Genomic DNA, 24,608 nt, shown 5'->3' with positions numbered 1-24,608 from the left:
ACGTCACTTCCTCTAGTTTCCACTATTTTGCCCATCACTGATGTGAAGCTTACCGGTATGTAATTTCCCAGATCACCCCTGGAACCCTTTTTAAAATTGGTGCTACGTTGGCCAACCTCCAATCTTCAGGTACTACAGATAATTTTAATGACAGGTTAGAGATCACTAACAGCAGATCAGCAATTTCATGGCGTTTTCAGTATCCTAGGGTGCATGCCATCTGGTCCAGATGGTTTACTACACTTTAATTTGACGATTTGACTCAGTAAATCTTCGAAGTTCACTGAGATTTCTTTCAGTTCCTCAGCGTCACCACCCTTGAAACCCATTTCTGTAATATGAAGAAGAGGGGCATCCCAAGGCTAGCAAAGAGATAGATCTAGGGCTTCACAAGCTAGGAAATCATTCCTATCACCCCTCCCCACCCCCAAGAAAATGAATTGCTTACTTGTAACAGGCAGTGGCGTAGCCAGGAACTTTGAAAAGGGGGTGCATCTCATGCCGCCGCTCCCCCACCCCCCATACCTTAAAATTACCTCCAGGCTTCACCTGGGCAGTGCCAGTGGTGTTCTGCACCAGGGCTTTCTCTCTAAACTGTGCCGCCCTTCAGAAAACAGGAATTTACATAATAAGGGACGGGATGGCTCAGAAAGAAAGCCCCGGGCCGCCTACAAGCACCACTGCTGCTGATGCTGCCCGGGCGAAGACTGGAGGTGATTTTAAGGTACAGGTGGGGGGGTGGGGGAGCGGGGAAATTGTTAGAGCTTTGAAGGGATGGGAAAGGAAGGGAGAGATGTGGCAGGAGGGAGAAAGGAGGGACTCACAGGGAGTGTGTACACAATACATGCAATATTTTTATCGTCTCTATTGCTTGGGACTCCAGAAGTCCTATATCGCAGTGTATCTCAGTCTATCATGTCCTTGTACACAAATCCTGGATTTAGAGTCTCATGAGAAGGATTAATCTTAAACTACCTCCACAGAGGCCTATACACTTTGCCAAAGGATGACATTCAAATCTCACGAGAAGGACTCTGTATAGGTGGTTTAAGATGAAATCCCCTTATAGGAAACTAAGAATCCAGGCTTTGTCTACAAGGACATGATAGGCTGAGACAAAAACTGAGATAGTCCTGGGTGATAGAGGTGATATAAATATTGCAAGATAATATTTGGAGGACATCAAAAGAGTTCTCATTTAGGGAGGAGTAAGGGCAGGACAAACATTTATCTGGATAACAGTGATATTTAGTAGGCTTAAAGTAACTGGAGTTTATTTCACTGATCTACACAACATACTCTACAATTTCAACATGAAAGAACAATTATAGAAACATTAAAAATGTAATTATGAATAACAAACAAAAATCTTCATTACAAGAGTCTTCACAGTCTTTGCCATAGAAAACATACATTTCAAAAAGGTCCTTAACAGGGACCATAATAAATAAATGCTGGAGAAAGCTACTGCTTATCCAAGGAGGTAAGCAGTAAGGTACTTGCAACCTGCATTTGCCACTGTTGGAACTGGGATGGACATTTGGCATTTTTTATTTATTTGTTACATTTGTACCCCGTGCTTTCCCACTCATGGCAGGCTCAATGTGACTTACATGGGGCAATGGAGGGTTAAGTGACTTGCCCAGAGTCACAAGGAGCTGCCTGTGCCTGAAGTGGGAATTGAACTCAGTTCCTCAGGACCAAAGTCCACCACCCTAACCACTAGGCCACTCCTCCACTCCCACTATACCAGTTATTTTCTTATGTTTTCTCTCTTTATGAATGTGAATTTGTGATCCAACTTGGATTATATTTTGCATTTGAGGAATATACGTTATTTCAAGTAAATAAACAGAGCCCATCAGTGCCCAATCACTGCAGCAGAGCTGATCTGAATTATCCTAACAAAGAACGGAGCTATTTCTGTGATATGATGTGAACTTGAAGTAAAGGACTAAACATGTTATATGGAGCTGCTGAAAGAATTCTGGAATAGTCATTCAAAGATTTGTTGGAGAAGGCTGTGTGGTCTGATGAGACCAAAGTGGAATTTGTTGGTGTCAATACTAAGCAATATGTATGATATAACAAACATGGCACACCATCCCTGCAGTCAAGCATGGTGGCAGCGGCAGAATTATGTTGTGGGAATGCTTGGTAACAGTGGGGATGGGGAGGCTTGTGAAGATTAATTGTAAATGGATTATGCAAACTACAAGCAGATCCTAAAGGAAAACCTGTTCCAGTGTATCATATACCTGGGATTGAGTGGGACAATAATCTTCTGAACAAAGTGAACCAATAATGGAGTGGCTCAACAAAAAGAAAGTGAATGTCCTTGAGTGGCCCAGTGAAAACCCAGAACTGAATCCAAGAGAGAAACTATAACAAGACTTGGACTGCAGCCTAAAGACAATCTCCAGCCAACTTGACAGTGCCTGAGCTACTCCGCTAAGAAGAAAGGGCAAAAACTGCACTATCACACTGTGCACAGTTGTTAGACATTTTACCTCAATCAGTGCATATCAGCCCTTTAAAGCCCCAGGTACAGTTATATAAAAAAAAAAAAAAAGTTGTGTGGACAGGACTCTTAACGGCCAAAAGAAAATGTAGAGAAAAAAATGAAAGCCCCTACCTTTTACTTCCTACCCAGTTCCTTTTACCCTATCTAATGTAATTGTACTTGATTCCTGTACATCGTAAGCCACTTTGAGTCTGCTTAATGTGGAAAAAAGTGGGGTATAAATGTTCATAAATAAATAAATAAATAAATAAACAGGAGCTTGAAGGAACCAGAAGAGGTAGTTGTGTGCAATGTGAGTGCTGCACAAAGCTGCATGCCCAATATTCTACATTGTAAATCCCACCCTCCAGGCCTCATCTTGGAAGGAGAGAGGCATGTGGAACAAAGAGAAGCCCCTGCATGTATAACACCCACTGCTAGCGTCCCCTCTTACTGTGATATGCTGACAGCTGAATATCAGGCAGTGGGCGGAATATTTTTCTGGGCAACACATGATCAGGAGTAAGGCAAACCTGTTCCAAATTACTTACTGCTGCAAAATAGGTTTCTACCAAGTAGTAGGTAAAGTGGTGTGAAGATCTACGCAATCAAGACTTTTTGGTTTATTCTCAATTATTTTTGAACATTTTTTTAAACTGTTCTTTCACAATAAAAGTGTAATGTATGTTGTACAGATCAATGAAATAAACTCCCACTTTAATGTATTTTGAACTGCATTTCTTAGCAGAATGTGTGAAAGGCACTCTATTACTACCATAATACTCAAGAAAAATTCTGTAATGGCATTTCTTATAATATTGTCCAGTAATAATTCAAATGCACTGCACAAGTTCACAGCCGAATCAAGTGAGCAGGATTTAAGGCCTCAGACACCCCATCTCATAGTTCACTGCCAGAATCACTAGACTGTACCTGTTGCCTTTACAGCAGGGAGTAGGGCTATAATAAAAAGAGTGTATCTTTATTCTCCAAAACATATGGAAAAAAATCACAGAGAAGAATGCAAGAAGAAAAAAAAGGAGACTTAGCACTAGAACCTTTGGCAGTAGGAATGAGTCTAGAAAGACTAATTTGTATCCTAAGGATCATTTTGCCTTTATATTGGATGGCCTTATGGCGTGCGTGTGTGTGTACACACTCTTATGTATGTGTGCTATGCATCTCTCTATATATATGTACACACACATACTACACTATATTAAATTTCTCTGTATAACATACTGCTATATCTTTCATTTTACTAGACACTGTTATTCCTACTACTGAAAGAAATGTATACATTTCTGAAGACTTGGGAAATTAACATACTTACTTGTTTTACTCTTCTTTTTGTTGTTTATCACTGACTTGTGACTTCTTTTCTGCTTTTTGGATGAACTACTTCCTACTCCCCCTTGTGCGGTTTTAAGCCTTTTTTGACTGGCACAGACTGTAATTATTAAAACAAATATATTAAACTCATAAGAAAAATGCACTGCTGTTTACTGTAATTGCAAGTATAGTGAAGTTGCTTACCTTTAAAAGGGGTTCTCTGTACAAAGCAAGATAAATCAGACATATAAGTGGATGTAGAGAATGACACAGAGATGGGGATGGGGACAGAGCTTGCGGGGATGGGGCAGGGACAGATCCCATGGGGACGGGGCGGGGACAGAAACAAACTTTGTCCCCATATCATTTTCTGCTTTGAAGCCTGTTAATGAACTGGACTGTTATTTATGTTTGAGTGATGCAGACAAAGATATTTTGGTTTTTTAGAAAAACAAGCAAACATGCTGGCCACAACTAGCAAAATTTGCATGGGGGACCCTGTACATCCTGCTACCAGCACATCTTCTAAGAAGATAACTTCTATTGCAGGGAGGACTGTGGAAGACAGGAGAGCTAGACTAAATCCTGAGATTGTTGATTTTTTATTCATCCACAGATTAAAAAATCATAACAGTGCTTCATAGGGCATATTTCTCCCCTCTAGGGCATACAGAACAGGTTGTATTTTGTACCCAACATTTTAACAGGGTGAATTAGGATTCCTTGGAGTAGTAGAAATCAGCTATTGTTGGGGTTGGAAGGGTAGAGGGTGGTGGTGAGGAGAAGGGTTATTATAGCTGCTCGCTGTTCTTGTTTTCTATTTGTAATTTATACACAACAGCTGTACAGCATATTGTTCCTTTTTATATTTTAAAAGATTTAAATATAAAATCATAAAAAATTCCCTTATATATCATTCATTATTGCTGAAAATGATGCAAAGAAAGGTGGTGACTGCTGGGTGGGAGCAGACTTGTAACATTTCCAGTTGGGGCTGGTGGTAGCACTGAGCATTGTGGATTGTGGGGAAGCAGAAAGGACCAGTTATAGGGACTTCAAATACCTGATTCCCTGCTCTGCTCTCCCCAGCCTGCAGACACACAAGGAAAGCAAGGGCTTGCTGTCTATCATATCTTTGGTGACACACTTCTCAGCTCTTGGTGACACACAAGTGTGTTCTGATACACTGGTTGAGAACCATTAATCTAGACAGCAGTGAAAGATATTGCAAGGTATGAATGAATGACCATGTTGCAGCTCTACATATTTCTTCCATGAAAAGTAGTGAAAAAAGACAATTGTCATTTCTATGGCACTCTGATTTGATGTGTCTTCATAGCATAATTCCATTGCAATCCTGCTAGGTGACAGCAGGGGGCTATAAAGGCAGCCCTAAATAAACATAATATTGTTAGTCGCCCAATCCCTAATATACAAAATTTGACTGCTGCATACACCAGGAACCACAGAGTTCAAAATCAGATACCACACCTCTCTCTAAATCAGATACCAAAACAATATTTATCATTATCATAATAGTTTGCAAAATAAAAAGTTTTCATAGCCCGATAACTCAAATAAGAAGAAATCTGTCTCAGACATAAACCACTTCAGAGCTTAACTGCTTGGAATTGGAAAGATGAATCAAAAATTTCTTTAAATCTAATTCCTCTACTAGACAGAAATTTGAGTAAACCATGCCAACTCCATGAACATCTAGACGCAAGTAATGATAAAGAGTGTGAAAAATACTCTGGGCTGAAAGCATGGAGCGCATTAAAAATTATACAAGCCACTTTAAAGAAACACAACCTTGAACTGGCAGCCAATGTAACCTCATCAACATTGGAGTAATTCTATCATATTTCCTTATTCTGAAGATCAGTCTAACAGAAGTATTTTGTAAAAACTGAAGTTGATTTATCAGCTTTATAGAGGCTCACAAATACAAAGCATTACAGTAGTCAATATGAGGAAAGATCAGTAATTGGGGAGGAAGTGACGTCATCCAGCATGGTGGATGCTTGATCAGGGAGCTCCGATCAAGTTGCTGCGATTTCCTCTTCCCAGTGGGTATTTTTTTCACCCACCAGTGTCACCTAACCACACGATGGCTATTAAAAATTGAAGCAGCGATGCCAAAACCCCAGTGAAATTGGGGGACAAATTAACAGCGAGGGGCCTGCGCAGTGCGGCAATGCCTGGTGAGCACACACGTGCTCCCATGGGTCATGGTAACGGTGGAGGCTAGTGGAGATATGGATGCGGAGCCTGCAATGCCGACAAAAGTTATGGCGGCGGACCTTCATCCTGGTTCGGGGAGCTAAAAACGGAGATTGAATCCGTGAAGACAAAAATAAAGGACGCAGTCCAAGAAATAAAATCTGACCTTGAGAGCATGGGTAGAGGAGTGTGTGGACTACTGTGAGTTGATGGTTTCAGCAGCACAGCAAGTGGTGGCGGATCTTCACAAGGAATATCAGGATCTCTTATATAAACTTGAGGACCTTGAGAATTGTACACAATAAAATAGAAGTTTGAGTGGAATGCCTGAAACTGCTGACTATAAGGACTTCGAGGCCGACTGCAATGGAATGGTGGAATTGTTTCAAGATTTAGTGGCTGTAACTCTGGCCAAACTCTGAAAGACAGCTGAGATACCGTTGGGCCTTTCCCTTTGGATTGATAGTGACTATAAATGGAGCACCCATGAAATTTAACTCTGTGGCAGCAAAAGGTGGGACTCCAGAGACTGTATGTGGGACAGCACTAGGAGAAGATCCGCCAGCAGCTGGTGGCCACCTGCGCCAGGATGGAGTGCAGAACCAGGCCTCCTGATATACTTGACATTCTGCAACTACTGGACGTTGACTTTGCAAGTTTGATATTTTGGAGATCTGGTAAGAATGGGGCAGTTTGTGTGCTGTTTGGAGTATGAGTGTGGTGGATGGACCGGATGGATGGGTAGAAAGGAGTGTTCAGTGGGTGCTGAGAAGGAGGTTATTCTTAGTCTTTATGAAGTACTGCTATCAGCTAACTCTGTGGGGTTTCACTTCCTTGGATGGAGAGGTGGGATATGGGAGTTTCCTGCCATGGGTTTGGGGAAGGGAGGGTTAGGAGGTGGTTGGTATATGGTGGTTACATGTGGTTTTCTGGGGGGGGGGGGGGGGGGGTTACAATAGGGAAGTCTGTAATGAAGCTCATTTCCTATGTAAAGGGCCTTAATTCATCTGCCAAGTGTAGTCTAATGTCTTAGGTTCTGGGCTTCTAACATCAAAGACTCTAGAAAGGGATGGGTGCGAATCCTCTTTGTTAAAACTTTACAGGTGGACGTCAAGGTGACTAAACGGGATGAGGAGGGGCGGTTCCTTTTAGCAGCTGTGGTTGCTGAGGGGGCAGATGTATACTCTAGTTAATATTTATACCCCTAATGTGGGACAGGGGAAATTTCTAGACTCTTGACTGATGGAAATTTTGGGTCACCAAGAGGAAGATCTGATGTTAGGGGGTGACAAAACTTGAAAATTCTTGGAGTCACCATTGATCGAAATCTCACTCTGGATACCCACGTGAAAAACACGACAAAAAAGATGTTCTACACCATGTGGAAACTTAAAAGAGTAAAACCTTTCTTCCCGAGATACATCTTCCGTACCCTGATACAGTCAATGGTAATAAGTCATCTGGACTACTGCAATGCACTCACTATACGCCGGGTGCAAAGAACAGACAATCAAAAAACTCCAAACGGCCCAGAATACAGCCGCCAGACTCATATTTGGAAAAACTAAATATGAAAGCGCAAAACCCCTAAGAGAGAAACTTCACTGGCTTCCACTTAAGGAACGTATTGCGTTCAAGATCTGCACGATTGTACACAAAATCATTCATGCAGACGTCCCAATCTAAAAGCTAAACCTCGTGGACCTACCTCCCAGAAACGCCACAAGATCATCCCGCAAATTTCTCAACCTGCACTACCCCAGCTACAAAAGACTTAAATACAAGCTGATGCACGCCACTACCTTCTCATACCAGAGCACGCAGTTATGGAATGCATTACCTACAGACTTGAAAACAATCAAAGAAACAACTATCTTTCGAAAATCTCTGAAAACACTCTTCTTCAACAAGGCCTACAATGAGAACCTATAACCTCACTAAGCCACCTCACCAACCCACTCAATTATGAACGCCCACCTTCTAGAACTACCCTAACAACTCTCCTCCTTCTTCCCTCTTCCCTTCCTTAATCGCTACACATTACTAACTGTATCTGATATCCTGATTTGACAATGTTAACAAATCTATGTAAGCCACATTGAGCCTGCAAATAGGTGGGGGAATGTGGGATACAAATGCAATAAAATAAAATTAACACTGACCTCCAGGCTTGATAACATGGGAGGGAGGGGGGCAGTATAGTAGGGTAGACGGAAAGCATTTTCACAGGTTTCTTGCCACTCTTGATCTCCTGGATGGCTGGCGGGAGACGCATGGTGCAGAGAGGGATTACACCTTCTTTTCTCCTATCCATCTGAGCTATTCCAAGATTGATTTTATTTTTTTTTTTGCTAGGGGGCTCTTTGCACACCATGATTGCTCGGGCATAGAGCAGATCCTGGGATAGGGGAGTATTTTGCTTTTAATGGTCAGGAGAGAGCCTGATGCGGAGTCAGATGACAGCATTGGCAGCCCAGAGGAAGAGGTAAGCTGATGAAGATCAACTGGGTTTATGGATTGCTACCATGGCCTTATAACATCGAGTGCTGCTTATCGACTGAGCTCTTTTGCGCAACCTGGGGGAAGCCCAACAACGTTTGAGGGACTGAGAAATAGAAGACCTTAAGTATCATCTGCAGCTTGTACAGCGCTAGTTTGAATTTAATAATAAGGCTAGCTGACTTCTAGCCCATCGCCTGAAGAAATGGTGTAACAGGAATAATGTGCTGTGTGTGCTGAGTAGAGTTGGGGTGTGCTGAGTAGAGTTGGGGTGGACCTGCGGGGGGATGATCAGATCAGAACTTGTTTTGTGAAGTTTTTTTAAAGAACTGTATACGCCTGAGCATGAGGCATCGCCTGAGAATATATTTTTTTTAATTTGTACCCCGCGCTTTCCCACTCATGGCAGGCTCAATGCGGCTTAGGTACTTATTTGTACCTGGGGCAATGGAGGGTTAAGTGACTTGCCCAGAGTCACAAGGAGCTGCCTGTGCCTACAGTGGGAATTGAACCCAGTTCCCCAGGACCAAAGTCCACCACTCTTCCACTGTATTGATACTTATTTAGCAGGGGTGCAGTTTGGGCACCTCTGGAGAGACAAGAGGTGGACATGTTGGATAGCACGTGTGGAGGTGTGGCATGTCATTCGCTCCATGAGACCGGGTAAGTCCCCTGGATTGGACAGGTTTTCAGTGGCCTTCTATAAATGTTACCAGAATTTGTTGATTGGCCCCCTAGATCACTTCATTAATTCTCGGGGGGAGGGGGGCTTGCAATTTTATGCAGCTGGCTGGTGTGACTTTAATCCTGAATGAGGATAAGGACCCTGCCCAGTGTAGCTTATATCACCCCATCTCCCTGTTGGGAGTAGAAACTAAGATTATGACCTGAGTTTTGATGGACCAGTTGTCTAATCGGGTACCTGAGTGGGTCCATCCGAAACAAGTGGGGCTGTCCAACATCATTATTAGATAAGTAAAATATTCTCTCTCTCCTTGTATCAAGATATTGGGAATTCTTTTGGCTCAGTCTTTGTCACTAGAACCACAAGTTAACTCTCTAAAAATAATAGATATAATAGGCATCTCTGAGACCTGGTGGAAGAAAGATAACCAGGATACAAATTATATCATAGTGATAGGGTAGATCGAATTGGTGGAAAGGTAAAATTATATGTTGGTGGAAAGGTAAAATTATATGTTGGTGGAAGGGTAAAATTATATGTTAAGGAGGGCCTTGAATCGAATAGACTAAAAATTCTGCAGGACACAAAACAAATCTTGGAATCCCTATGAAATTTCATGTGCAAAGGAGAAAAGGATAGTAATAGGAGTGTACTACCATCCACCTGGCCAAGATGAACAGACAGATGTAGAAATGTTATCAGAAATTAGGAAGGCTAACAAACTGGGGAACACAATAATAATGGATGATTTCAATTAACCCAATATTAACTGGGTAAATGTAACATAAGGGAATGCTAGAGGTAAAATTCCTCGATGAAATCAAAGGCTGCTTTATGGAACAGCTGGTTCAGGAGCCAACAAGAGGAGGAAAAATTCTAGACCTAGTCTTTAGTGGAGTGCATGATCTAGTGCAGGAGGTAATAGTGCTGGGTCCTCATCATAACAGTGATCACAGCACTATCAGATCTGATATAAGCTCTGGAGTAAGTACATACAGGAAATCCAATACGTTACCTTTTAACTTTCAAAAAGTTAAAAGATAAAATGAGAAGAACTGTGAACCCCCTTCCCCCCCAAAAAAACTTAGAAGAGCAGCTGCAAAGGTCAAACATTTACATCAGGTGTGGATGTTGTTCAAAAATACCATCCTGGAAGCCCAGGACAAATATCTTCCATATATTAAAAAAGGAAGACCAAACAGACAGCTAGCACGGTTAAAAAGTGAGGTGAAGGAAGCTATTAAAGCTAAAAGAAAATCCTTTAGAATATGGAAAAAAGATCTAATTGAAAATAATAGGAAACAGCACAATGGCAAGTCAAATGCAAAGAACTGTTAAGGAAGGCAAAGAGAGACTTTAAAAAGAAGATTGTGTTGGAGGCAAAAACACACAGTAAAATTTTTTTTTAGATATATTAAAAGAAAGCTGGCAAAAGAATCGGTTGGACTGCTAGATGACCGAGGGGTAAAAGGGGCATTCAGGGAAGACAAGGCTACAGTGGACAGCTTATATGAATTCTTTGATTCGGTCTTCACCAGAGAAGATGTGGGAGAGATACCGGTTCCAGAAAAGGTATTCAATGCTGACAAGTCAGAGAAACGGAATCAAATCTCCATAAACCTGGAAGATGTAATGGGGCAATTTGACAAATTGAAGAGTAACACATCGTATAGATACCAGAGTATTGACAGAATTGAAAAATGAACTTGCAAAACTATCGTTAGTAATATGCAAATTATCTTTAAAATCAAGCATGGTAGGAAGTGACGTCACAAATGCTGATGGTCTTGAGCTCCGTCGCATCCCTGCTTTAATTCAGCGATAATGTGCGTTCAATGACCCCTTGATCCTTGCACGCTACCTTTGAAATGAACGGGCTTCAAACGGAGTAATTTGTTTGGCCGGAAACGATGTCTTCAGTTCGGAAAGAGAGCGAACAGAAGTCGGCGCGGCAAGCTGGTAAGGCCCCAATTCGCCATGTGGTTGAGTCAGCCCGCGCCTCTCAGTCCGATTCTGACTCGGCCCAATCTGCGGTTGAAACAAGCAGTGCTACGGTGAAAAGGGGACTCTCCAAAGACTTAGCGAAATGTTTAAAGGCAATCAGAGAGGAGATTAAGTCCTCCAAGGAGGAGATTCTCAATAAGATGGATGGCCTGAGTGCGGACCTCCGTGAGCTGGGGGGGGGGGGGGGGGGGATTTAAGTGCGAAGTTAAGTGTCCTGAGGGGGTGAAGGGGGGGGGGTTGGAATTAGAGGAAGAGTGGGGGGGAGGTCAGGGATTGGGAATGGTATGGTAGCAGGGAGGAGTGGCTCTCACTGCTGGGAGGGAATGTTCTGCCTAAGTATTAAAAGATGAGCTCAGACTTGAAAATAATCTCTTATAATGTTAAGGGCTTGAATATACCTCAAAAGAGACAGACGTTTTTTAAGGAACTAAAGCAGTTAAGACCGCATATGGTTCTCTTGCAGGAGACGCACCTTCACCATGCGCTTGAAAAGCTACTCTCTCATTCTGGTTACCCGCTGGCGTACTTTGCTTCCTCTGCTGAGGGATCAAAGAAGGGTCGGGTGGCGGTACTGATTCATTCTTCGGTGCCAGCTCAAGTACTAAGTGTTAAGAGGGATTCTGGAGGGCGTTTCCTGTTTTTGCACATCACGATAGACCAAGTGGACTTAACATTCGCGAGTATATACGCGCCAAATAGTGGTCAAGTGGAGTTTTATACAAAGGTGAAGAATTCTCTGGCTGCATTTGCCCGAGGCTCACTGATTATGGGAGGTGACTTTAATGCTGTGGTGAATCCAGCTTTAGATCGCTCAGGAGTTGTTAACATATCGAGCAATAAAGAGTCAATGGCATTGGGGTCCCTAGCGTACTTGCTGGGAACTGTGGCCCTGTGGAGATTGACACATGGGCGGGAGAGAGATTATACTTACTATTCTCCAGTCCACGACTCCTATTCTTGCATTGATTATATATTCTTAGACGTTGCATTGGTAGAGCGGGGACCGGAGGCGGGAGTGGGAAGTATGACAATATCGGACCATGCTCCAGTATGGGTCTCCCTGCCATTTATTAGGGCGGAAACAAAAGAGAGGAGATGGCTGCTAAATACTGGTGTGCTGCAGGACGGCGAGGTGGTGGAGGGTTATAGGAAAGTCTTAAAGGAATATCTGGAGCTCAATATTGACTCGGGGCCATTGCTTAGTACTGTTTGGGATGCCATGAAGGCGGTTTCTAGGGGATACTTTTTGCAAATAGCAAGTAAACGCTCTCGTGCGCGTAAGACCCAGATAGCGAGCTGTATGGAACACTAGGGAAGGCAAACTAGGCAGAACACTAGGCAAGGCAGACTAGGCAGAACACTAGGCTGGGCCACACGGCCACGGGAAGCCACACAAGGAAGCAACTCGAAACTGGGCCACACGGTCACTCAGAGGGTACAGGGAAGCCACACAGAGGAGCAAGGCTGTGCCACACAGCCACTCAGATTCAAACAACAGATCAAACAGGCAATAACCAAGGCAGAAGTGCTAACTCTAGCACACAGGCAAACAGGTAAGAACCAAGCCTGAAATGCCACACAGGCACACCAGCTAGGAAACAAGATAGAAGTGCTACACAAACACACCGACAAACCTGGAAACCTTTGGCTTAGCAAAGGCCTTCACTGATGATGTCATGAATACAGGGAAGAGGCTTGAAACCCTCTGAACACCAGAGTGAGGCTTGAAGCCCACAGAACATCAGAGTGAGGCTTGAAACACAGAAGTGGTAGTAGAGACAACAATACAAGGAAAAGACAGACTGGATCACTTGTGAAAGTGACCACCAGAAGACAAAGTGAGACTGAAAGTGGAGTCACAACCACAGTCGTGACAGTCCATAAGCCATTATTAAGATGGACTTGGGATAATCCGCTGCTTATTTCTAGGATAAGTAGCATAAAATGTATTGTACTGTTTTGGGATCTTGCCAGGTACTTGTGACCTGGATAGGCCACTGTTGGAAACAGGATACTGGGCTTGATGGACCTTCAGTCTGTCCCTGTGTGGCAACGCTTTTGTTCTTATGAGTTCTTTTTTGTCCTATAAGGAATTTGGGAAATATTAGAATTTTGGAATAGAACAGTTTGTTACCTGTCCAAGCTTTACTTTTGTCAAAATAGATTATAATCTGATTTTCCTAAGAACATCTTTTACAAACAATTCAGAATACTGCAGTTACTACTTCTTAAGTAAACATGATACGATTTCTAAATTCTATGTGGACCTCCACTGGCTTCCTGTTTATTGTCCTATGTTTTATTTGGGATTGTCCCATTTTGAATTTCTAAGTTCCTCTAGAAGCAGAACAACTTTGAACAGTTCCCCTTTTGTATTTCCTTCTACTAAAGGTGTGAAGAGGCTGAAGGTCTGTGACATGCTTCTTGCTTACCCAGTTGTGTAGCTAGGGTAGTTGACACCCGGGGCTGGTCATTTTTTAACACCCCCCTCCAAAATCCAGTACTAGGCATGCTGAGAATACAAAACACTCAGGACCTATAGAGCAATTCTACCATACCATAAGCAGTCATTTCTACGAGTCACACAAGGAAAAGGAAAGCATCTTAAACACTACAGTGAGCACTAGAACATCAATTTACCTATTGTAAAACGAAATCAGACAGAATAGTACAGATCGTCGATCCTGCACAGTCAATGCCAACTGAAAGCCATGTCTTTTTCACAAACACAGATACACCCTAATCCACTACAGAATAAGTAATCATAAACTTTCTATTTAGACAAAAATTAAACTGAATGTTTCCCTGCAAGGGGTAATGCTTGAGCTGGAGGCCTACGGGAGGATTTCAGGATTTTGAATTAACATAGGGAAATCTGAAATTCTTAATGTTATTTTATCACTGGAACAGGTACTGTCTTGTAGGTCCAGTTCCCCTTGCATTGGGTGCACTCTTCTTTGTGGTACCTAGACGTTTATTTGAGTGGACCAGGCTCAAACTTACATGATTTGAATTATAAGCCAGTCAGATAGTTCGGGATATTGAGGTTTCGTTCAGGCTGTTTCCTGGCTGGGACGCATAGAGACAACAAAAATGATTATTTTACCTTGCCTATTATATCTGTTTGCCACCCTGCCAGTCTTGATCCCCCACCATGGATTTAACTTATATTCAGCAGGTTTTTCATCGGTTTAATTGGGAGGGGCAGAATCCGTGGGTGACACGTCATGTTTTGTGACTGGAGAAAAAGGATGGCAGATTGGCAGTCCCTAATATCTGTAAAGCAAAGAAACTTAACTGTAGCAGGTATTCTCCGAGGACAGCAAGCTTTATATTCTCACAAATGAGTGATGCCAACTCACGTTGCCCAGTCCAGAACTTATAAAAAGTATAAGTAGAGCTTTGTGGAGCGAGAGGTACGCTGCCCGCTGTCAGGATTGCTGGAGGTCAGGATTGCTAGGATTGTTGGACATACTTAAATTAATATGAAAACCAATTTGACAAAATTAAACCAGCTTCTGACTTCTGATAACTCTCCCCCTCCCTCAGGAATCACTGAGGATGACATGGACCAAATGATGTTGAGCTGCCTGCTAGCCCTGTGTTTTCTTAATTACTCCTGATTAACATACCTTTTGTCCTATCTGGGAGCAGGGCTCTCTAAGAACAAAGGAAGCTAGACAGAGAGGCTCCCATAACTTGGGACTTCAAAGAGGAGAACCTGTGAAAATGCTCACCTTTCCTGACTTCAGAAAGTAATCTGGAGTTTTGTAAAGAAAATAACTGGGAAGGAGAGAAGTTATTTGATCTCTCTCTGCTCTTATTAGGTATAAAGCAGAAGCACATGGCTCTGCTCAGGGCACTACTTCTCTCTCTGTCTTTCTCTGTGCAGCAGAGCACAGGGCTCTGCTTGCACTTCTCTCTCTTTGTTTCCCTCTGCCCACCACCATCTTGAGCCCCAGAGCACAGGGCTCTGGGGGCTGGCAGTTTTTCTTTCTTTCCCTCTCTCTGTACAGGGCTCTGCTGGCTTAGCTGTTCTTTCTCTTAACACACACCCAGAGACAGCCTTGTACCATTTACCTGTACTAAGTGCTGTGAGCCTATATATATGTACATAAAATATATTTTCTATATATATACAAACCCGTGTGGATTGTGTATTCTTTGGGAACCCACTGCCTCTGTGAACTGGACTCAGGTCCATCCCTAGACAACGATTGCTGACATCCGCCACACAAACGCGGTCTCCACAGTTTAGTACTACAGCAAAAATAAAATAAAAATAACAAGGGGAGGAGGAAAGTGGAAGGGATTGTGAGAATATAAAGACTGCTGTCCTCGGAGAATACCTGCTACAGGTAAATATCTTGGCTTTCTCAGAGAACAAGCGGAGAATCCCTAGCATCCAGGCCCACCAAAAATGACATTGGACAACCGGGCCTCGCACTGGCAAGGACATAACAAAGATCAACCTGAAGCTATATATAATCTGAATGAGAGTGCAGCCTGGAACAGAACAAAATGGGCCTAGGAGGGTGGATTTGGATTCTTGACCCCAAACAGATTCTGCAACACTGTTAGCCTGAACAGACTGTCATGTCAAGTGTCCTGCTCAAGGCACACTTCAGTAGTGTGATGTGAATGTGTGGACTGAAGACCACCTCGCAGCCTTGCAAATTTCTTCAATGGAGGTTGACCTCAAGTGAGCTGTGACATGCCCCTCTAGGGCCAGCCCAGCCTGGGCATGTGAAGGAAATGCAATCTGCAAGTCAATTAGAAATGGTGCATTTCCTGATTGCGACCCCCATCCTATTGGGATCAAAAGAAACAAAAAGCTGGGCTGTCTGTGGGGCTGGTCCGCTCCATTTAGTAGGCCAATGCTCTCTTGCAATCCAAGGTGTGCAAGATGCTTTTGCCAGTATGGGCATGAAGTCGGGGAAAGACAATAGACTGGTTCAGATGGAATTCTGACACCTGGCAGGAGCTTAAGGTGAGTGTGGAGGACTACTCTGATGAAACTTAGTATAAGGTGCATCCATCACTAAGGCCTGAACCTCAATGACCCTATTAGCTGAAGTAACAGCCAACAAGAAAACGACCTTCCAGGTCAAGTACGTCGGATGGCAGGAATTCAGCGGGTCGAAAGGAGCTTTCATGAGCTGGGTGAGAATGATGTTGAGATCCCATGACACTGGTGGAGGTTTGACAGGGGGCTTTGGACAAAAGCAAACCTCTCATGAAGTGAACTAGAAGCTGTCCAAAGATGGGCTTACCTTCTACAAGTTGTTGATAAGCACTAATTGCACTAAAGTGAACCCTTACATAGTTGGTCTTGAGACCAGACTCTGATAGGTATAGAAAGTATTCAAGCATGGTCTGTGTAGGGCAAGTAAGGGGATCTAGGGCCTTGCTCTCATACCAGATGGCAAACCTCTTCCATTTGAAAAAATAGCACCTCTTAGTGGAGTCTTTCCTGGAAGCCAGCAAGACCTGGTAGACACCCTCCGAAAGACCCAAAGAAGAAAATTCTAGGCTCTCAACATCCAAGCTGTGATAGCCAGAGACTGGAGGTTAGGATCGTTCTGTGTGATGAGGGTTAGAAAATACTCCAATCTTCACAGTTCTTCGGAGGAAAACTCCAGAAGAGGAGGGAACCATATCTGCCGCGGTCAGTACGGTGCAATAAGAATCATGGTTCTGTGGTCTTGCATGAGTTTCAACAAAGTTTTCCCCACTAGATTTATGGGAGGATACGCACACAGAAGACCTGTGCCCCAACTGAGGAGGAAGGCATCTGTCGCTAGTCTGTCGTGGGCCTGAAGCCTGGAACAGAACTGAGGGACCTTGTGGTTGATCTCAGTGGCAAAAATATCAACCAAAAGGGTGCCCCACACTCGGAAGATCTTGCGGGCTATGCCTATATTGAGAGACCACTCATGTGGTTGCATTATTCTGCTCAGTTTGTCATCCATGCTGGCGAGCCCAATGCCACATCCGGACGGCCTCCTGACACAGAGGGCGTGATTCTGTCTCCCCCCATTTGTTGGTGTAATACATGGCATCCTGATTGTTGGTTTGGATGAGTACAATTTGATGAAACAGCCGATCTTTGAAAGCCTTTAGAACTTTCCAGGTCTCCCAGAGCTCCAGGTGATTAATCTGAAGATTTGTTTCCTGAGTGGACCAAACACCTTGGGTGTGAAGCCCAACTACATGAGCCCTCTCATCCCAGAAAAGATGCATCCGTCGTCAGCATTTTTTTTGTGGCTGAAGAATTTGGAATGGAAGTCCCAGAGTCAAACTGGATTGAATGGCCCACCACTGAAGGGAGCATACAGCTCTGAGGACACTTAGATGATATCTTCCAGGCTCCCTGTGGCTTGATACCACTGAGAAGCCAGGGTCCATTGAGCTGATCTCAATCTAATATACACTGTAAAAACCATGTGTAATATACACTGTGGAAACCATGCAGCCCAACAATCTCAACATCTGCCGTGATGATCTACTGAGAAGCTCGAACCTTGGGAGCGCGACAACAGTGTCCACTCTCGTGTCCGGAAGGTAGGCTCAAACCTTCTGTGTATCAAGCAGGGCTCCTATGAACTCCAATCGCTGGACAGGGCTCGAGCACCTGAACAGTCATTCATATGGACTCCTGAGCACCAGCTGAAGACGTGCTCTTTACCAGCCAATCATCGAGATATGGGAACACAGGGACTCCCTGTCTTCATAGTGATGCTGCCACTACCGCTAGATATTTGGTGAAGACCCTGGGAGATGCTGCGAGGTCAAAAACGGGGTACTGAAAGTGATGCGTTCCCAGCCAAAATCGAATATACTTCTGGCGGGCTGTAAGTATCAGGATGCGAGTATATGCATCCTTTAAGTCCAGAGAGCATAGCCAATTGTTTTTCTGAATCATTGGGAGAAGGGTGCCCAGGGAAACCATCCTGAACTTTTCTTGGACTAGGAATTTGTTCAGGACCTTTAGGTGTAGGATGGGACACATCCTCCCTGTTTTCTTCTGAATAAGGAAGTACCTGGAATAGAATTCCACACCCTTCCTCCCCTGGTGGAACGGGCACGATCGCATGGGCCTTTAGAAGGTTTGAGAGTTCCCTATTTGAAGAACCCACCGGTCGGTTATAAGGGGCCACCTTTTGTAGAAAAACTTCAGCCTCCCCCTGACCACAAAGTCATCCTTGATGGACACTTTTATTGCAGCTATGCTCTGCTGGAGCCAAACACTCGTCACTTGATTTGAAGGGAGCAGCAGGAGCCTTAAGCGCATGCTGTTGACATGAACCAGCACGCTGGGGTGAGGCTCAATAGGCAGGTGAGCTGAGGGGGTTGTACCTACACCTCCGATAGTAATAGGCACTCCTCCTTGGTTTGCAAAAAGTCCTCCTAGCTGAGGAGGTAGATGCAGAAGGCGCCCAGCAGGAGAGAGAAAAGATGGTATCAGTATGTTTTTCAATTTGGTCAGCGACCTCCTCAATCTTTTCTCCAAAAAGGTTGTCCCCCGGTATGGGGCATCCGCCAATCTCTTCTGAACAGAATGTTCCAAGTCAGAAACACACAGCCATGAGAGACTGAGCTTTGCTATACTCTAAGCAGAGATCCTGGATGTCACATCAAAAGTGTCATAAGTGCCCCTGGCCAAGAACTTTCTACATGCCTTCTGCTGTTTGACCAACTTGTGAAGCGACTCGTATTGCTCCGGTGGGATTGCCTCAGCCAGGTCCGCAGGCTGAGGGCCAAGCAGGGCCGCAATGGTAGGCAAGGTAGATGCAAGCACTCCCGATGCTGATGCAATCCATTGCATGAGGCCATTCAGCAGCTCAGGGAGCAAGGTCCGGATGCCATCATCGAGGGCAGACACTGGGAAAGGTTGGGGTGCCGGCTAAGGCTGCAGAACTTCTGGGGTTGATACGGTAGCTGGATCTTGGCTGCTGTGAGACCGGCGCACTGCACCTCCTGTATAGAGGGGAAGCGGGAATCCTTCGACGCCCCAGAGCTCCCGGCACCATGCTTTGACGGCTACCAATGATAATGCTTCTTGGCCTTCACCTGAAGTGTGTCACAAGGACGACGTTGATTCCACATGTTGCCTCTGGGTCGGGGAGACCCACTCGATGATTCATTACTCCCAGTGACTAAGGGTCTAGCAGCAGACATGCTTACCAATGCACTGGATGCCGGTGCGATGCCGAAGTCAAGGAACTGGACTTGGCTCCAAAAATCTTCTCTCGCTGAGCCTCTCTTCTTCATATGAAGACAGAGAACACAGTTAATGGGGCTATGATCGGGCCCAAGACACTGTAGACACCAAGAATGAGTGTCTTCCCAGAGATCACCCGACAGCACAGGGTACAGAGCTTAAAGCCACTGGGAACCTTCGTGAACATGGAAGGAAAACTTCCTTGGCTAAATTAAAAGATGAAATGGTGCCTGAAAAAGGGGCAAAGAACAGCAAAAAATGAAGGGAAAATTCCCGGCCGAAGTCAAGGCCTAAAAGAGGACAAACGATGACAAAAAAGAAAGGAAACTTAAAACCGGGCAAAATAAACTAAAAATATAAGGAAAGGACAAAAAGGGGGTTCCACAACTAGGAACACAATTCTGGACAAAAAAAATCACCAAAGACATTAAAAAAAGCTTTTTAGGACTGAGCGGTGTGCGGAGACGGTTAGAAACATGCCCTATCCTCACCGCGGTAGAAAAAGAACTGAGGAGACCATGTTCGTGTGGCGGGTGGGAAGGCATACACGCATGCCTGGTGGAGCGTGTCTCATGCTCCACAAAGCTCTACTTATACTTTTTTAAAGTTCCAGACCGAGAAACACAGGTTGGCATCATCCACTTGTGAGAATAGGATAGTCTGCTTGTCTTTGAAGAAAGCGAATGCTACATACCTGTAGAAGGTATTCTCCGAGGACAGCAGGCTGATTGTTCTCACTGATGGGTGACGTCCACGGCAGCCCCTCCAATCGGAAACTTCACTTGCAAAGGCCTTTGCTAGTCCTCGCGCGCCCATGCGCACCGCGCATGCGCAGCCGTCTTCCCGCCCGAACCGGCTCGTGTTCGTCAGTCCCATATGTAGCAAAACAAAGGCAAGGGAAGACACAACTCCAAAGGGGAGGCGGGCGGGTTTGTGAGAACAATCAGCCTGCTGTCCTCGGAGAATACCTTCTACAGGTATGTAGCATTCGCTTTCTCCGAGGACAAGCAGGCTGCTTGTTCTCACTGATGGGGTATCCCTAGCCCCCAGGCTCACTCAAAACAACAAACATGGTCAATTGGGCCTCGCAACGGCGAGGACATAACTGAGATTGACCTAACAATTTTTCCAACTAACTGAGAGTGTAGCCTGGAACAGAATAAACATGGGCCTAGGGGGGTGGAGTTGGATTCTAAACCCCGAACAGATTCTGAAGCACTGACTGCCCGAACCGACTGTCACGTTGGGTATCCTGCTGCAGGCAGTAATGAGATGTGAATGTGTGGACAGATGACCACATCGCAGCTTTGCAAATCTCTTCAATAGTGGCTGACTTCAAGTGGGCTACCGACGCTGCCATGGCTCTAACATTATGAGCCGTGACATGACCCTCAAGAGCCAGCCCAGCCTGGGCGTAAGTGAAGGAAATGCAATCTGCTAGCCAATTGGATATGGTATGTTTCCCCACAGCCACTCCCCTCCTGTTGGGATCAAAAGAAACAAACAATTGGGCGGACTGTCTGTTGGGCTGTGTCCGCTCCAGATAGAAGGCCAATGCTCTTTTGCAGTCCAATGTGTGCAGCTGACGTTCAGCAGGGCAGGAATGAGGACGGGGAAAGAATGTTGGCAAGACAATTGACTGGTTCAGATGGAACTCCGACACAACCTGTGGCAAGAACTTAGGGTGAGTGCGGAGGACTACTCCGTTATGATGAAATTTGGTGTAAGGGGCCTGGGCTACCAGGGCCTGAAGCTCACTGACTCTACGAGCTGAAGTAACTGCCACCAAGAAAATGACCTTCCAGGTCAAGTACTTCAGATGGCAGGAGTTCAGTGGCTCAAAAGGAGGTTTCATCAGCTGGGTGAGAACGACATTGAGATCCCATGACACTGTAGGAGGTTTGACAGGGGTCTTTGACAAAAGCAAACCTCTCATGAAGCGAACAACTAAAGGCTGTCCAGAGATCGGCTTACCTTCCACACGGTAATGGTATGCACTGATTGTACTAAGGTGAACCCTTACAGAGTTGGTCTTGAGACCAGACTCAGACAAGTGCAGAAGGTATTCAAGCAGGGTCTGTGTAGGACAAGAGCGAGGATCTAGGGCCTTGCTGTCACACCAGACAGCAAACCTCCTCCAAAGAAAGAAGTAACTCCTCTTAGTGGAATCTTTCCTGGAAGCAAGCAAGATGCGGGAGACACCCTCTGACAGACCCAAAGAGGCAAACTCTACGCTCTCAACATCCAGGCCGTGAGAGCCAGAGACCGGAGGTTGGGATGCAGAAGCGCCCCTTCGTCCTGTGTGATGAGTGTCGGAAAACACTCCAATCTCCATGGTTCTTCGGAGGATAACTCCAGAAGAAGAGGGAACCAGATCTGATGCGGCCAGAATCATGGTGCCTCGGTCTTCCTTGAGTTTCAACAAAGTCTTCCCCGCCAGAGGTATGGGAGGATAAGCATACAGCAGACCCTCCCCCCAATCCAGGAGGAAGGCATCCGATGCCAGTCTGCTGTGGGCCTGAAGCCTGGAACAGAACTGAGGGACTTTGTGGTTGGCTCGAGATGCAAAGAGATCTACCAAGGGGGTGCCCCACACCTGGAAGATCTGGCGCACTACTCGGGAATTGAGCGACCACTCGTGAGGTTGCATAATCCTGCTCAGTCTGTCGGCCAGACTGTTGTTTACGCCTGCCAGATATGTGGCTTGGAACACCATGCCGTGACGGCGAGCCCAGAGCCACATGCTGACGGCTTCCTGACACAGGGGGCGAGATCCGGTGCCCTCCTGCTTGTTGATGTAATACATGGCAACCTGGTTGTCTGTCTGAATTTGGATAATTTGGTGGGACAGCCGATCTCTGAAAGCCTTCAGAGCGTTCCAGACCGCTCGCAACTCCAGAAGATTGATCTGCAGATCGCGTTCCTGGAGGGACCAGCTTCCCTGGGTGTGAAGCCCATTGACATGAGCTCCCCACCCCAGGAGAGACGCATCCGTAGTCAGCACCTTTTGTGACTGAGGAATTTGGAAAGGACATCCCAGAGTCAAATTGGACCAAATCGTCCACCAATACAGGGATTTGAGAAAACTCGTGGACAGGTGGATCACGTCTTCTAGATCCCCAGCAGCCTGAAACCACTGGGAAGCTAGAGTCCATTGAGCAGATCTCATGTGAAGGCGGGCCATGGGCGTCACATGAACTGTGGAGGCCATGTGGCCCAGCAATCTCAACATCTGCCGAGCTGTGATCTGCTGGGACGCTCGCACCTGCGAGACGAGGGACAACAAGTTGTTGGCTCTCTCCTCTGGGAGATAGGCACGAGCCGTCCGAGAATCCAGCAGAGCTCCTATGAATTCGAGTCTCTGTACTGGGAGAAGATGGGACTTTGGATAATTTATCACAAACCCCAGTAGCTCCAGGAGGCGAATAGTCATCTGCATGGACTGTTGAGCTCCTGCCTCGGATGTGTTCTTCACCAGCCAATCATCGAGATATGGGAACACGTGTACCCCCAGCCTGCGAAGTGCCGCTGCTACTACAGACAAGCACTTCGTGAACACTCTGGGCGCAGAGGCGAGCCCAAAGGGTAGCACACAGTACTTGAAGTGAGTGTGCCCAGCTGAAATCGCAGATACTGTCTGTGAGCTGGCAGTATCGGGATGTGCGTGTAGGCGTCCTTCAAGTCCAGAGAGCATAGCCAACCGTTTTCCTGAATCATGGGGAGAAGGGTGCCCAGGGATAGCATCCTGAACTTTCCTTGACCAGATATTTGTTCAGGGCCCTTAGGTCTAGGATGGGACGCATCCCCCCTGTTTTCTTTTCCACAAGGAAGTACCTGGAATAGAATCCCAGCCCTTCCTGCCCGGATGGCACGGGCTCGACCGCATTGGCGCTGAGAAGGGCGGAGAGTTCCTCTGCAAGTACCTGCTTGTGTTGGAAGCTGTAAGACTGAGCTCCCGGTGGACAATTTGGAGGTTTTGAGGCCAAATTGAGGGTGTATCCGTGCCGGACTATTTGAAGAACCCACTGATCGGAGGTTATGAGAGGCCACCTTTGGTGAAAAACTTTCAACCTCCCCCCGACCGGCAGATCGCCCGGCACTGACACTTGGATGTCGGCTATGCTCTGCTGGAGCCAGTCAAAAGCTCGTCCCTTGCTTTTGCTGGAGAGCCGAGGGGCCTTGCTGAGTCGCACGTTGCTGACGAGAGCGAGCGCGCTGGGGCTTAGCCAGGGCCGCAGGCTGTCGAGAAGGAGGATTGTACCTACGCTTGCCAGAAGAGTAGGGAACAGTCTTCCTTCCCCCATAAAAACGTCTACCTGTGGAGGTAGAAGCTGAAGGCTGCCGGCGGGAGAACTTGTCGAAAGCGGTATCCCGCTGGTGGAGCTGCTCTACCACCTGTTCGACCTTTTCTCCAAAAATATTATCCGCACGGCAAGGTGAGTCCGCAATCTGCTGTTGGAGTCTATTCTCCAGGTCGGAGGCACGCAGCCATGAGAGTCTGCGCATCACCACACCTTGAGCAGCGGCCCTGGACGCAACATCAAAGGTGTCATACACCCCTCTGGCCAGGAATTTTCTGCACGCCTTCAGCTGCCTGACCACCTCCTGAAATGGCTTGGCTTGCTCAGGAGGGAGCTTGTCCACCAAGCCCGCCAACTGCCGCACATTGTTCCGCATGTGTATGCTCATGTAGAGCTGGTAAGACTGAATTTTGGCCACAAGCATAGAGGAATGGTAGGCCTTCCTCCCAAAGGAGTCTAAGGTTCTAGAGTCTTTGCCCGGGGGCGCCGAAGCATGCTCCCTAGAACTCTTAGCCTTCTTTAGGGCCAAATCCACAACTCCAGAGTCGTGAGGCAACTGAGTGCGCATCAACTCTGGGTCCCCATGGATCCGGTACTGGGACTCGATCTTCTTGGGAATGTGGGGATTAGTTAAAGGCTTGGTCCAGTTCGCCAGCAATGTCTTCTTTAGGACATGATGCATGGGTACTGTGGACGCTTCCTTAGGTGGAGAAGGATAGTCCAGGAGCTCAAACATTTCAGCCCTGGGCTCGTCCTCCAAGACCACCGGGAAGGGGATGGCCCTAGACATCTACCGGACAAAGGCCGCAAAAGACAGACTCTCGGGAGGAGAAAGCT

General features: G+C 45.8%; 1 protein-coding gene across 2 annotated transcripts in view; it reads right to left on the bottom strand.

Moving 5' to 3' along the window:
- ARID4B (AT-rich interaction domain 4B) overlaps positions 1-24,608 on the bottom strand; it is a 1,313,885-nt gene that overhangs the window by 114,286 nt on the left and 1,174,991 nt on the right. Inside the window, exon 21 of one of the 2 annotated variants that reach the window (XM_030198147.1) lies at positions 3,837-3,953. In XM_030198147.1, coding sequence (XP_030054007.1) covers positions 3,837-3,953 — 117 coding nt within the window. Of the gene's footprint in view, positions 1-3,836; positions 3,954-24,608 lie in introns of those variants that run through there. The other variant, XM_030198148.1, reaches the window with a different exon arrangement.

Source organism: Microcaecilia unicolor, chromosome 3 (genome assembly GCF_901765095.1).
Source record: "Microcaecilia unicolor chromosome 3, aMicUni1.1, whole genome shotgun sequence".
NCBI lineage: Eukaryota > Metazoa > Chordata > Amphibia > Gymnophiona > Siphonopidae > Microcaecilia > Microcaecilia unicolor.
Note: the sequence above shows the minus strand (reverse complement) of the source record. Positions and strands in the feature narration are given on the sequence as shown.